The following is a 9,876-nucleotide window of genomic DNA, read 5'->3' on the forward strand; positions in this document are numbered from 1 at the left end:
CCAAGACTGTGTGGGAGGTAGGAGAATTCCAAACTCACTTGCATACCACAGGTACCTCATACATGTTTTTTAATTGATTTAGGTTATACCATTGTATGGTGTGTCAGTCCTGGTGTGGACTCCTCCTATGCAGATCATAGATCAGCAAATAATCTGTCATTTCTGTTCCTGGTTGCCTTAGGATCAGTCCATAGTCCTAAGGCTAGTAGTATGTGTCAGAGCCAGGATTTCAACCCAACTTTTCCTGATTTCCCCCCCTAACAGGACTCCCAACCTATTACCTACACGTTACTCCCCTTCAAGCACTCCAAATTGGCTTTACTATTACACACACACACACACACACACACTTCATACTCCTGTCTTCAGCCTCAAAGTCATGGCTGTCCCCATGTCTGGAATGCACACACTTCATCTACATACCGTAGATTCCTTTACAAGGGGTTAGCTCAAGTGCCCACTCCTATGGGAGGCCTTTCCTAGTCCCTACAGCTGCTGATGCCTTCCCCTTACCTCCCTACACACACACACACACAGCTAACAGATTTGTGAAATACTTAAAACAGTGCTTGGTATGTAGTAGGTGCTTAATCAAAGCTTGTTCCCTTCCCCCATATTTATTTGGTGTATACTTTACATATGCCTATATAAGTACCTGTCTTCCTAGAGAGAATGTAACCACCTTAAGGACTGGAATAATTTCATTTTTTGCTCTTTGTCCTCAGTGCTTAGCATAGTGCTTGGCACACTCTTGTTCAGTGGATCAGTGATCAGTCGTGTCTGACTCTTCATGGCCCTGTGGACCATAGCACACCAATACATCTATGGGATTTTCTTGTCAGAGAATGGTTTACCATTTCCTTCTCCAATAGCTTAAGTCAAACAGGTTAAGTGACTTATCTGGGCTCACACAACTATCTGAATCTGGATTTGAACTCAGTTCTTCCTGACTCTAGGCCCTTATCTATTCTTTATCTACTGATCCACCTAGCTGCCTCCAAGGCAGAGGTTTAAGGAACTTGCCCAGGGTCACACAACTAGTGAGTATTTGAGACCACATTTGAACTCAGGTCTTCCCGACCCCAGCCCAAGCACTCTATCCACAGAGCCATGTAACCGCCTCACACACATGTGCCTGGCATGTAATAAGAACCTAATAAATGCTTATTGATTGATTGTGATTGATCCAAGGCCCACCCCTCAATCTTAACTGTCTCAGCATGGGGCATGATGAAGGGATCTAGACTGACATATATGACAATAGCTAGCTGTGTGACCACGGGCAAATTACATCACTTCTCTCATATTCTGTAAAATGGGGACAATACTTGGAAGACCCACTGACCAGGGCAGTGGTGAGAAATGAAGCGAGCCTAAGTCTGCAAACGTCAGCCATTATGCACACCTGCCACGTGGGAAGCCCTGTGCTGGGACCTGAAAGGTCTGCACTTCCCAGTCAGGACTGCCCGGAGGGAGAGGGGCAGTACAAAGTGTTCAGGGAAGTGATTCCACGAGTGGGCGGAGGGAAGGCGCGGTGGGTGTCAAATCGATCGACAAACATTTATGGAACTCTTGCTATGTCCGTGCAAGGCACTGTGGGAAGCCCGTGTTCCCGGAGCTCCAGCTGCAGGGAAGGAGGCTGGCGCAGGCGGAGAAGACACCGCCGGCCGGGGCCGGGGCTGCGTAGGGCGGGGAGCAGGTCAACCTCGTCATTCGAAAAGGGGGCGGGGCCAAGGTTTCCGGAGGATTCTGCTAGGGGCGGGGCCTGGGCCTGGGGGCGGGGCTCCGAGGACCAGGGAGCCAGGCCCGAGAGTTCAGGCCTCGGTCTGAGGCCGAGATGGAGTCAGCCGTCGTTCCGGACACGCTCCTCTCCTGGGCTTGCGTGCTTTTCACTCTCTGCATGTTTTCTACCGGCCTGTGAGAACCGAACCGGGGCTGGGGGCTGGAGTCTAGAAGGCCCCGAGGGGGAAATGAAGCCAGGGATGAAGCCCCAGGTCTGGGAACTTAGAGCCCCAAGTTCAAGTCCACGTCCACGTCCACGATCACAACCTCCTTGTGGTGGGCTCCACTGCGTCTGGTGTAGGAGGAGGGGGAGGAGCCAAGGGGATTTGGGGCGGAGCTCAGGGAAGCAATGAGTGCCCTGGAAGGTGAGGGTTTGAGCCTGGTCCCAGCAGGTCCCAGAAGGGGAGGGTCTCACTCTGGTCCCAGCCCCAGCCACCAGCATCCTTCCTAACCGTTCCATCTCTTTACAGCTCTGACCTCCGGCACATGCAGACCACCCGGAGTGTGAACAATATCCAGTTCTTGCCCTTTCTCACCACTGATGTCAAGTGAGGCCGTCTGGAGACGGGTTTTTGCAAAACTTTGGGGAGGAGAGGGAGAAAAGAGGGAGGGAAGGCTTCCAGCTTCTGGCCTCCGGGGTACTGGGGCTAAAGCAGCCTCTCTCTCTCTTACTCCTTGGGGACCCAACCCATCGTCCGCCTGCCTGCAGCAACCTAAGCTGGCTGAGTTACGGGCTGCTCAAGGGAGACAAGACGCTCATCGTGGTGAACGCACTGGGAGCCTTGCTCCAGACCCTCTATATGCTGACATATCTCCACTATTGTCCCCGGAAGGTAGAGGCCAACCCCATCCTTCAGCCTCTCAGGCCCTGCTGGAGTACTTGGCCAGCCAATGTCAACATTTCCTCGAATTCTCCTTTGACCCAGTATTGATTGTCACCTTTTCCTGGAGGGCCATCTTAGCTGGGCCTCCTTCTTTCAGGAAGCCTTCCTGCATGATATTCTTCTCTCCCCTCAGGGTTGGTCCCTGACAGTATTCCACAATTATTGAATTGTTTAATTGAATTGCTTCATACTTCCTCAGCACTGATCCAATTCAATTTAGCATTTTTTAATCCCTAAATATCTGTAAGACTGTATACTAGGTGGTTGTGGTGATGCAGATGAGAAATGGGAAGAGGGGAAGTGTCTAGATGCTAATTATCTAGGGCTCAGTCTAATAGGCTTTGCTTTTATTGGTGCATATGGGTGTGCTCCCTATCCATCCAATTTGGGGAATTTCTGCATGATTCCTTCTGCCGTTCATCAGCCCTCAAGTGACTAGGACAAAAACAGTGACTTGGGGATTGCTGAGGTTTGGGTAACTGTCTGGGACTGCTATCACCATGTTCTTCCTTTCCCCCACAGCGTACTGCCCTCTTGCAAACTGCTGCCCTGCTGGGTCTTCTCCTCCTGGGCTATAGCTACTTTCAGCTCCTGGTGCCTGATTGGACGTCCCGGCTGAAACAGCTGGGCCTTTTCTGCAGCATCTTCACTATCAGCATGTACCTGTCACCCTTGGCTGACCTGGTGGGTTCAGTGTGGGAGGGAGGGTTAGGAAGGGGTCATGGAAACTCAAGTGCTGGCCTTCTCTCTGAAAGGGAAGAGATGCTGGAGGAAATCATACAGAAATAGGCATGATGGGATTGTCAGCCCCTGTGATTTGGAGCAAGGTTCCTTCCTTTATCCACCTTTCAGTTTTCTCATCTCTAAACTGATGTCAGACTAGCCAGACTAGTCTAAGAACTCTTGAATCTCTAAAATTCTTTGATTCGTATGAACTTTACAACCTGTTATACTGTAGGTTGAGGAGGAAGAAATCCCACCATCTTTCTAGTAGAGGAAGAGGGATGTGATGACCCTTCTTCTTGGGAGGGTGTGAAGGACATTAATGACATCCTTCCCCACAGGTCAAGATCATCCAGACCAAGTCCACTCAATGCCTGTCCTTCTCCCTCACTGTGGCTACCCTCCTTGCCTCTGCTTCCTGGACTCTCTATGGCTTCCACCTCAGAGACCTCTACATTATGGTGAGCTAGGGTAGGGATAGTATTGGGTATACAGAGTGGGAAACCAGCCCCCCACTTTATTGCAACTTCTTATTTCCTTCCAGGTGCCCAACATACCAGGAATTCTCACTAGCCTGATACGCCTGGGGCTTTTCTGGCAATACCGCCAGTTTCAAGAAAAGAGCTACAGCCTTCTTCAGACCTAAGTATGGTGGAGGGTATACCATACCTATACTTTCACCTGTTACCTTGGTGCCAGTCTGTTGCCAAAGACTCTTCAGCTGTACCTCATTGCTCAACCTTCTTAGTGGGGTGGAGCAGAAGAGGAAGGGGCTTCTTTGAAAGCAGAGGGACCAAAATTAGGGCTTTTATTTGGGAGGAATTTTCATTTCTATTTTTGAGAGATTATTTTTTTAAGGTGGGGTTGGGATAGTATTTCGTTTCATTCTGTGCCTTATAATAAAATCACATACATACCCTTCCTCTGCACTCCTCAATCTGTTCTCTATTGTTCCACCAAATTGGGTTGGGAAATAAGGAATTTATCTAGAGTTGAGGAAAGGGGGTGATGGGTGGAAATAACAGAATTGATAGTTAAGGGAAGGTTTTAGAAAGTGAGAGGAGGAGAGGAAGAAGGTCTTAAAAGGAAGGCAGAGACTAGAGTAGTTAGATATGAAGCTAGACTTCAGGACTTCCTGGAAGAATGAAGAGATATCTGATGGGGTAGGGGAGACTGCAGGGAGTAATTTAACAGTCCATCCTGGAAAATAATGAAAAGATGAGAATCTTATTCCACTTGGACTATGCTATGAGGCCTTTTGGTGATTGATTGAATTCAGGAAGGTCCATGGCTTAATATATTATGCCTCAGTGCTGCAAAGGATTCATAGTATTCTTGCACCCATCCATTCCTGCTCATATTCTCCCAAAATACTCCCTAGAGGATTTGCAAAAGTGACTGGAGGTCTTCCTCTGGGCCTTTTAGCTTTTAATGGGTACAACACTTGGGCTGCTCATCATTTGTGAAATGAGTTTGGACTAGATTAGATGGCCTTTGAGGTTCTTTGTAACTCTATATTTAATAGCCTGGGGAAAGGTTTGTGAATTTGGATGGGGAAAAATTACATTTGCATTTTCAGTAGCCTTTGGTTTCCTTTTGTAATCCTACGTATTTTACTTTATGTGTTTAGAAAATTTTTCTGGGAGGAGCCCATAGCTTTCACCATACTGCCAAGCAGGTCCTGGTATCCCTCAATCTAAGCAAGGGAAATTAGTTTTCCTAGTTCTGCCCCTCTCCATCCCCAAGTGTCCTCTCCATCCCTTCTTCTCTGTGTCACCTCCAGCCTCCATCTGCCACAGTGTCCTCTCAGTCAGTCCCTTCTCTCTCCCACCCTTCATCTTCTGCAGTGTTCTCTCCCTCCCCACCTTTCTTCCCAAACTGACCCCTCTTCTTGTTTCCCCAATCTCTGTCCATATGCCTCAGTCTCCCCTAGATGCCGCATTGCTTTACCCCAGAAATGTCCAGTCAAAGGAATGAGAAAGGGAGCATTTACTCTTTTAATTTAGCTGAAGAGGGGCCCTAGGGGTGGCCTAGGGCTGGGTGCAGGGGAGGCACCCAAGGACCTGGAAGCTTGGGGGCCTAAGAGGATCACAGTGTGAGGCCTTTGCTGGCCAGGTCAACCCGGGCTTCCTGGATCTGTATGAACAGTTCTTGGGCAGCGTCCTCACAGTCATTGAAGTTGGCCAAGCGCAAGCCCAGGGTGCCCAGAGTGTAGCTGCCCGCGGTGACCAGGAGGTAGACGGGTAAGGATAATATCACATCATGAAACTTTTTACTATATCCCAGGTTGAGCAGGTCCTGCACCAGACACAGCCAGATGAGCATCAGCACCAGCAGCGTGGACACCCACCGCTCCAGCTTGGTCATGGTCACTGGTGGGGGGGAAGGAAGCGCGCGAGCCGTGAGCAGTGCAGCCGCGAGGGCCGCAGGACGCCCCTCTCCCCACTCCGCATGCCTCCCGCCTCTTGCCGCCTCTCCCCCTCCAGTTCCGCTCCCCAGCCCCTAGCCCACAAGCCCCCTTCCCCTCACCTCGCAACTCTAACCGCGGGCACGAAAGGAAATCCCTTTCCACTATTCTCTGCAGATACAGACGACCCAACCAGGAAAGCTGGGCCCTCGGCGCATGAGCCGCTACCTGTGATGCTTCATGGGAGTTGTAGTCTTCCACCGGGGTTCCGTGAGGCCTGCTGAGATGTGCCAAGGAGCGCTCTCCTGTATCTCTGCCACTCTCCTCTACTTCGCTTTCTTTCCCCAGTTTGGAGGAAGGAGAAAGAGTGCAGTTGGGTAGGTAGGAGTGAGAGGACAGTGAGAAGCCGTAGCCTCTCCCTTTCCCAGAGCCATGGATGGCAAAGTACTGATTGCCACTACCCCAAATGAATGAAGAAATGAATGAATGGAGTAAACTTGGGGCTCTAGAACAAAGCCCCTGCCCTTTCTACAAACCTGCTCACCTCCCGCATTGAGATGACTCATAGGGCACAGAGAGACACCCTCCCCAACTTCCATTAAGCCCCTGAACTCAGTCAGACGTGTTAGAATCTTTGAGACACCCCACCCTTGCCCTGCTGGAGCTTATGACCACGCATGATGCTATTTTTGTTTTCTAAATTTCTCATATATGTATGGATGCATGTATGTATGAGCGTATGTGTGTATACATAAAACCTAACATGCTCTGGGGAAGACAACATGCACTATCTATTCGTATATATATATATATATATATATATATATATACACACACACACATAAATATATGTAACTTGTACATATACAATATATAGAATATATATATATTTGTCTCTCTTTTGCTGGATTCTCTTCTAGATCCATGCTCTCTGTAGGTGTCCCTCAGGGTTCTCTCCTGTGTCCTCTTCTCTTCTCCCTCTATAATACTTCACTTGGTAATCTCATTAGCCCCTATGAATTTAATTACCTACCATCTCTATGCTGATGATTCTGAAATCTACCTTTTTTGCCCCAGACTTTTTTCTGATCTTCATTCTAACATCTCCAACTGCTTTTCAGAAATCTGAATGTCCAGTAGACATCTTAAACTAAATATGTCCAAAACAGAACACATCATCCTTTCCCCTGATCTCTCTCCCTTCCTCCTACTTTCCCTATTATTGTAGACCCTCATCACAGTCCCTCAGGTTGGCAACCCAGGAACCCCATCCTGTATTCCTCATTATCTTTCCCCACCCCCACCCCATATTCAGGTTGTTGGCAAGGACTGCTGATTTCACTTTTGCAATATACATTGATATATACATGCAATATCCATTGGTATATATATCCCCTTTTCTTCTTTGATATTGCCACCACCCTGGTATGGGTCCTCATCACCTCCTGCCTGGATTATGCCTGCCTCAAGGCTCTCCCCATTCCAATGCATCCTCCAATCATCTACTAAAGTGATTTTCCTACAACACAGATCTGATCATGTCATCCTATCCCCCACCCCCAATAAACTCTGGTGGCTCCCCGTTGCCTCCAAGATCAAATACAAAATCCTCTGCTTGGCATTCAAAACACTTCATAACCTGGTCCCTTCTCACCTATCCAGTTAGTTTTCTTATACTTTATTCCCTGTCACAAACTCTTTGATCCAGGGACATTGGCCTCCTGGCTGTTCCACAAACAAGACTCTCCATCTTTTGGACTCTTCATCTCTTGACTCCAGGCATTTCTTCTGGGTGTCCCTAAAACCTGGAACGTTTCCTCTCCTCCACTCCAACTACTGACCTTTTTGGCTTCCTTTAAGTCCCAATTTAAATCCCACCTTCTATGGGAAGCCTTCCCCAACTCCTCTTAATTCCTGTGCCTTCTCTCTGTTGATTATTTCCAGTATATGGTTTGCTTTGTATAAATTTGTATGTTTTCTCCCTCATTAAATTGTAAGCTCCTTGAGGGCAGAGACTGCCTCTTTTCATATCCCCAGCATTTAGCACACTGACTGACACATAGTAGGTGCTTAATAAATATTGAGTGATTGGTTGATTAAAAAAGGCTGTAGAAACTCAAGAGACCAGAAAGGCCTCAGATAAAAGGTGATACTTGACTTAAGCTTTGAAGGGACCCATGGATTTTAAGAGGCTGAGGTAAAAGAACATTACAGGGGAAATTGTAGGGGGACAGATAGGGCATCATAGCTTAAGCATGGTAGGTTCGAGGAAGAATTCTTCAAAGATGAGGAGATAGAGGCACGTTTGTAGACAGTAAGGTAGGGTACTCAGATATGGGAGAGGGAGAATGGTTTTGGGGAGCAATCTAATTTTGGGAGACAATGCAATCAAGGGTACAAATCTAGGTGTTGGTCTTGGTGAGGAGGACAGTCTCTTCAATGAAGACAAGAGAAAAGGCAGAGGGAATGCTACCTGATGACTAGGGCCTTTAAAGTATACAGGAGGGGAAAAGAGAGCACCCATAGAAAAGGCTCTCTATTTTCTAATTCAAGAAGTTAAGGTATTCTGCTCAAAGAGAAAGCAGAGGGATGGTGTGGGACTACATAAATGTAAGATATTATTATTAGTAGGGAATGACACAATACAAATATACCTAACACAAAACTGTATATTCTAATAGTGTGAGAAATGAATGCTATGTGAGGTCTAAGTGGGAAGGAAGGTCATCACCTGCTGGGAGTGAAATAGCCAAAACCAGGATTCCATTCAGCTCAATAAAATACCTGTTAATGAAAGTTAAAGCTGAGCCCCTACTCTGTCTAACACCATTCCATGAGCTATATAGACCATTGTCCTGCTCACAGTTGTTCATGTAATGCTATGGATCATTCAGGGACTGAGGGTTCTAGTGCTCAGTTCCTATATATGTATATGTATGCATATGTGTATATATGTTTGTAGATGTGTATATAGGAATCATGTATATATGTGTATGTATATGCATGTATGTGTGTATGTGTATATGTATATACACACACTTTATAAAAACCAGTGGCAAGGAGGTTCCCTAGGATCACCAGACCTCCCTTCCAAAACCCTAAAAACCACTTTTATATTCTTCTTGACCAAATGGTCCCAGACTAGGTGTCAGATCAGTACACCTGAGGGCAAAGTCAACTTGCATTGTCCAGGTCTGCACCATAGTTTTAATGCTCACAATTCTGGCTGGTGTTGTGGGAATATGGGAGTTAACTCTAGCTCCCCAATTCCAAAAATATCTTGGTCCACAACAGGTACACACACAAAGAAATGAGACAGACAGGATTTCTACACTTAAGGATTTTACAGCCTAATTAAGGAGACAAGGGGTCAAGGTATAAACATATGAAAGACAAGTCATAATAATTATGACTATTTTACTATTAATAATAATTTATATCTGTACCTCAGATTCACATTTATGAGTTACTTTACTGTTGAAAAACATATCTCATCTTATTTTCACAACAACTTTGTAAAATAGTACAGTGTAACAGGTAACATTTGATGGGCAGTCAACAAACATTTCTATTTTTCAAATATTTTATTTTTTCCAAATACATGTAATAATTTATTTAAAGTCTTTAATATTTTAATTACATGTAAAAACAATTTTAACCTTCATTTTTTACATTTTTGAGTTCCAAATTCTTTCCCTCCCTCTTTCCCTCATTGAGAAGGCAAGCAACTTGATATAAATCATACCTGTGCAGTCATGCAAAACACATTTCTGTATTAGTCATGTTGTGAAAGAAAACACAGACCAAAAAAAAAAATCCCAATAAAAATAAAGTTTAAAAAGTATGCTTCAATCTGCATTTGGATTCCATCAGTTCTTTCTCTGGGGGTGAATAGCATTTTTTCATCCTATCCTTCAGAATTGTCTTAGATCTTTGTATTGATGAGAATAACTAAATCATTTACAGTTGATCATCATAAAATATTGCTGTTATTGTGTACTATGATTTTCTGGTTCTGCTCATCTCACTTTGCATTGGTTCATGTAAGTCTTACCAGATAATTTTGCTCTCAACAAGCAT

The 9,876-nt window shown here is 45.9% G+C and overlaps 2 protein-coding genes across 4 annotated transcripts; one reads left to right on the forward strand and one right to left on the reverse strand.

The window, feature by feature from the left end:
• Positions 1–1,738: 1,738 nt before the first annotated feature.
• SLC50A1 (solute carrier family 50 member 1) lies at positions 1,739–4,310 on the forward strand. Of its 3 annotated transcripts, none has more exons than XM_069078109.1 (6): positions 1,740–1,917; positions 2,253–2,330; positions 2,492–2,615; positions 3,189–3,350; positions 3,731–3,850; positions 3,934–4,310. In XM_069078109.1, exons 1-6 carry the CDS (start codon positions 1,838–1,840, stop codon positions 4,033–4,035), a joined length of 666 nt encoding a protein of 221 aa, XP_068934210.1. In that variant the 5' UTR covers positions 1,740–1,837; the 3' UTR covers positions 4,036–4,310. The 3 variants fall into 3 exon arrangements, with proteins under 3 accessions (XP_068934212.1, XP_068934210.1, XP_068934211.1); XM_069078110.1 differs by having other exon boundaries at positions 1,766–1,994; XM_069078111.1 differs by lacking the exon at positions 3,189–3,350 and having other exon boundaries at positions 1,739–1,917.
• Positions 4,311–5,363: 1,053 nt separating this feature from the next.
• DPM3 (dolichyl-phosphate mannosyltransferase subunit 3, regulatory) lies at positions 5,364–6,076 on the reverse strand. The gene is made up of 2 exons (XM_069078114.1): positions 5,919–6,076; positions 5,364–5,761 (listed from the first exon to the last, which is right to left on the reverse strand). The coding sequence occupies exon 2, from the start codon at positions 5,754–5,756 to the stop codon at positions 5,478–5,480; it is 279 nt and encodes a 92-aa protein (XP_068934215.1). The 5' UTR covers positions 5,757–5,761; positions 5,919–6,076; the 3' UTR covers positions 5,364–5,477.
• Positions 6,077–9,876: the final 3,800 nt, after the last annotated feature.

The sequence above is a fragment of the Petaurus breviceps genome, unplaced genomic scaffold, assembly GCF_028583685.1.
Source record: "Petaurus breviceps papuanus isolate PSGF00001 unplaced genomic scaffold, PetGlider_PUasm1.0 91023, whole genome shotgun sequence".
NCBI classification, from domain to species: Eukaryota; Metazoa; Chordata; class Mammalia; order Diprotodontia; family Petauridae; genus Petaurus; species Petaurus breviceps.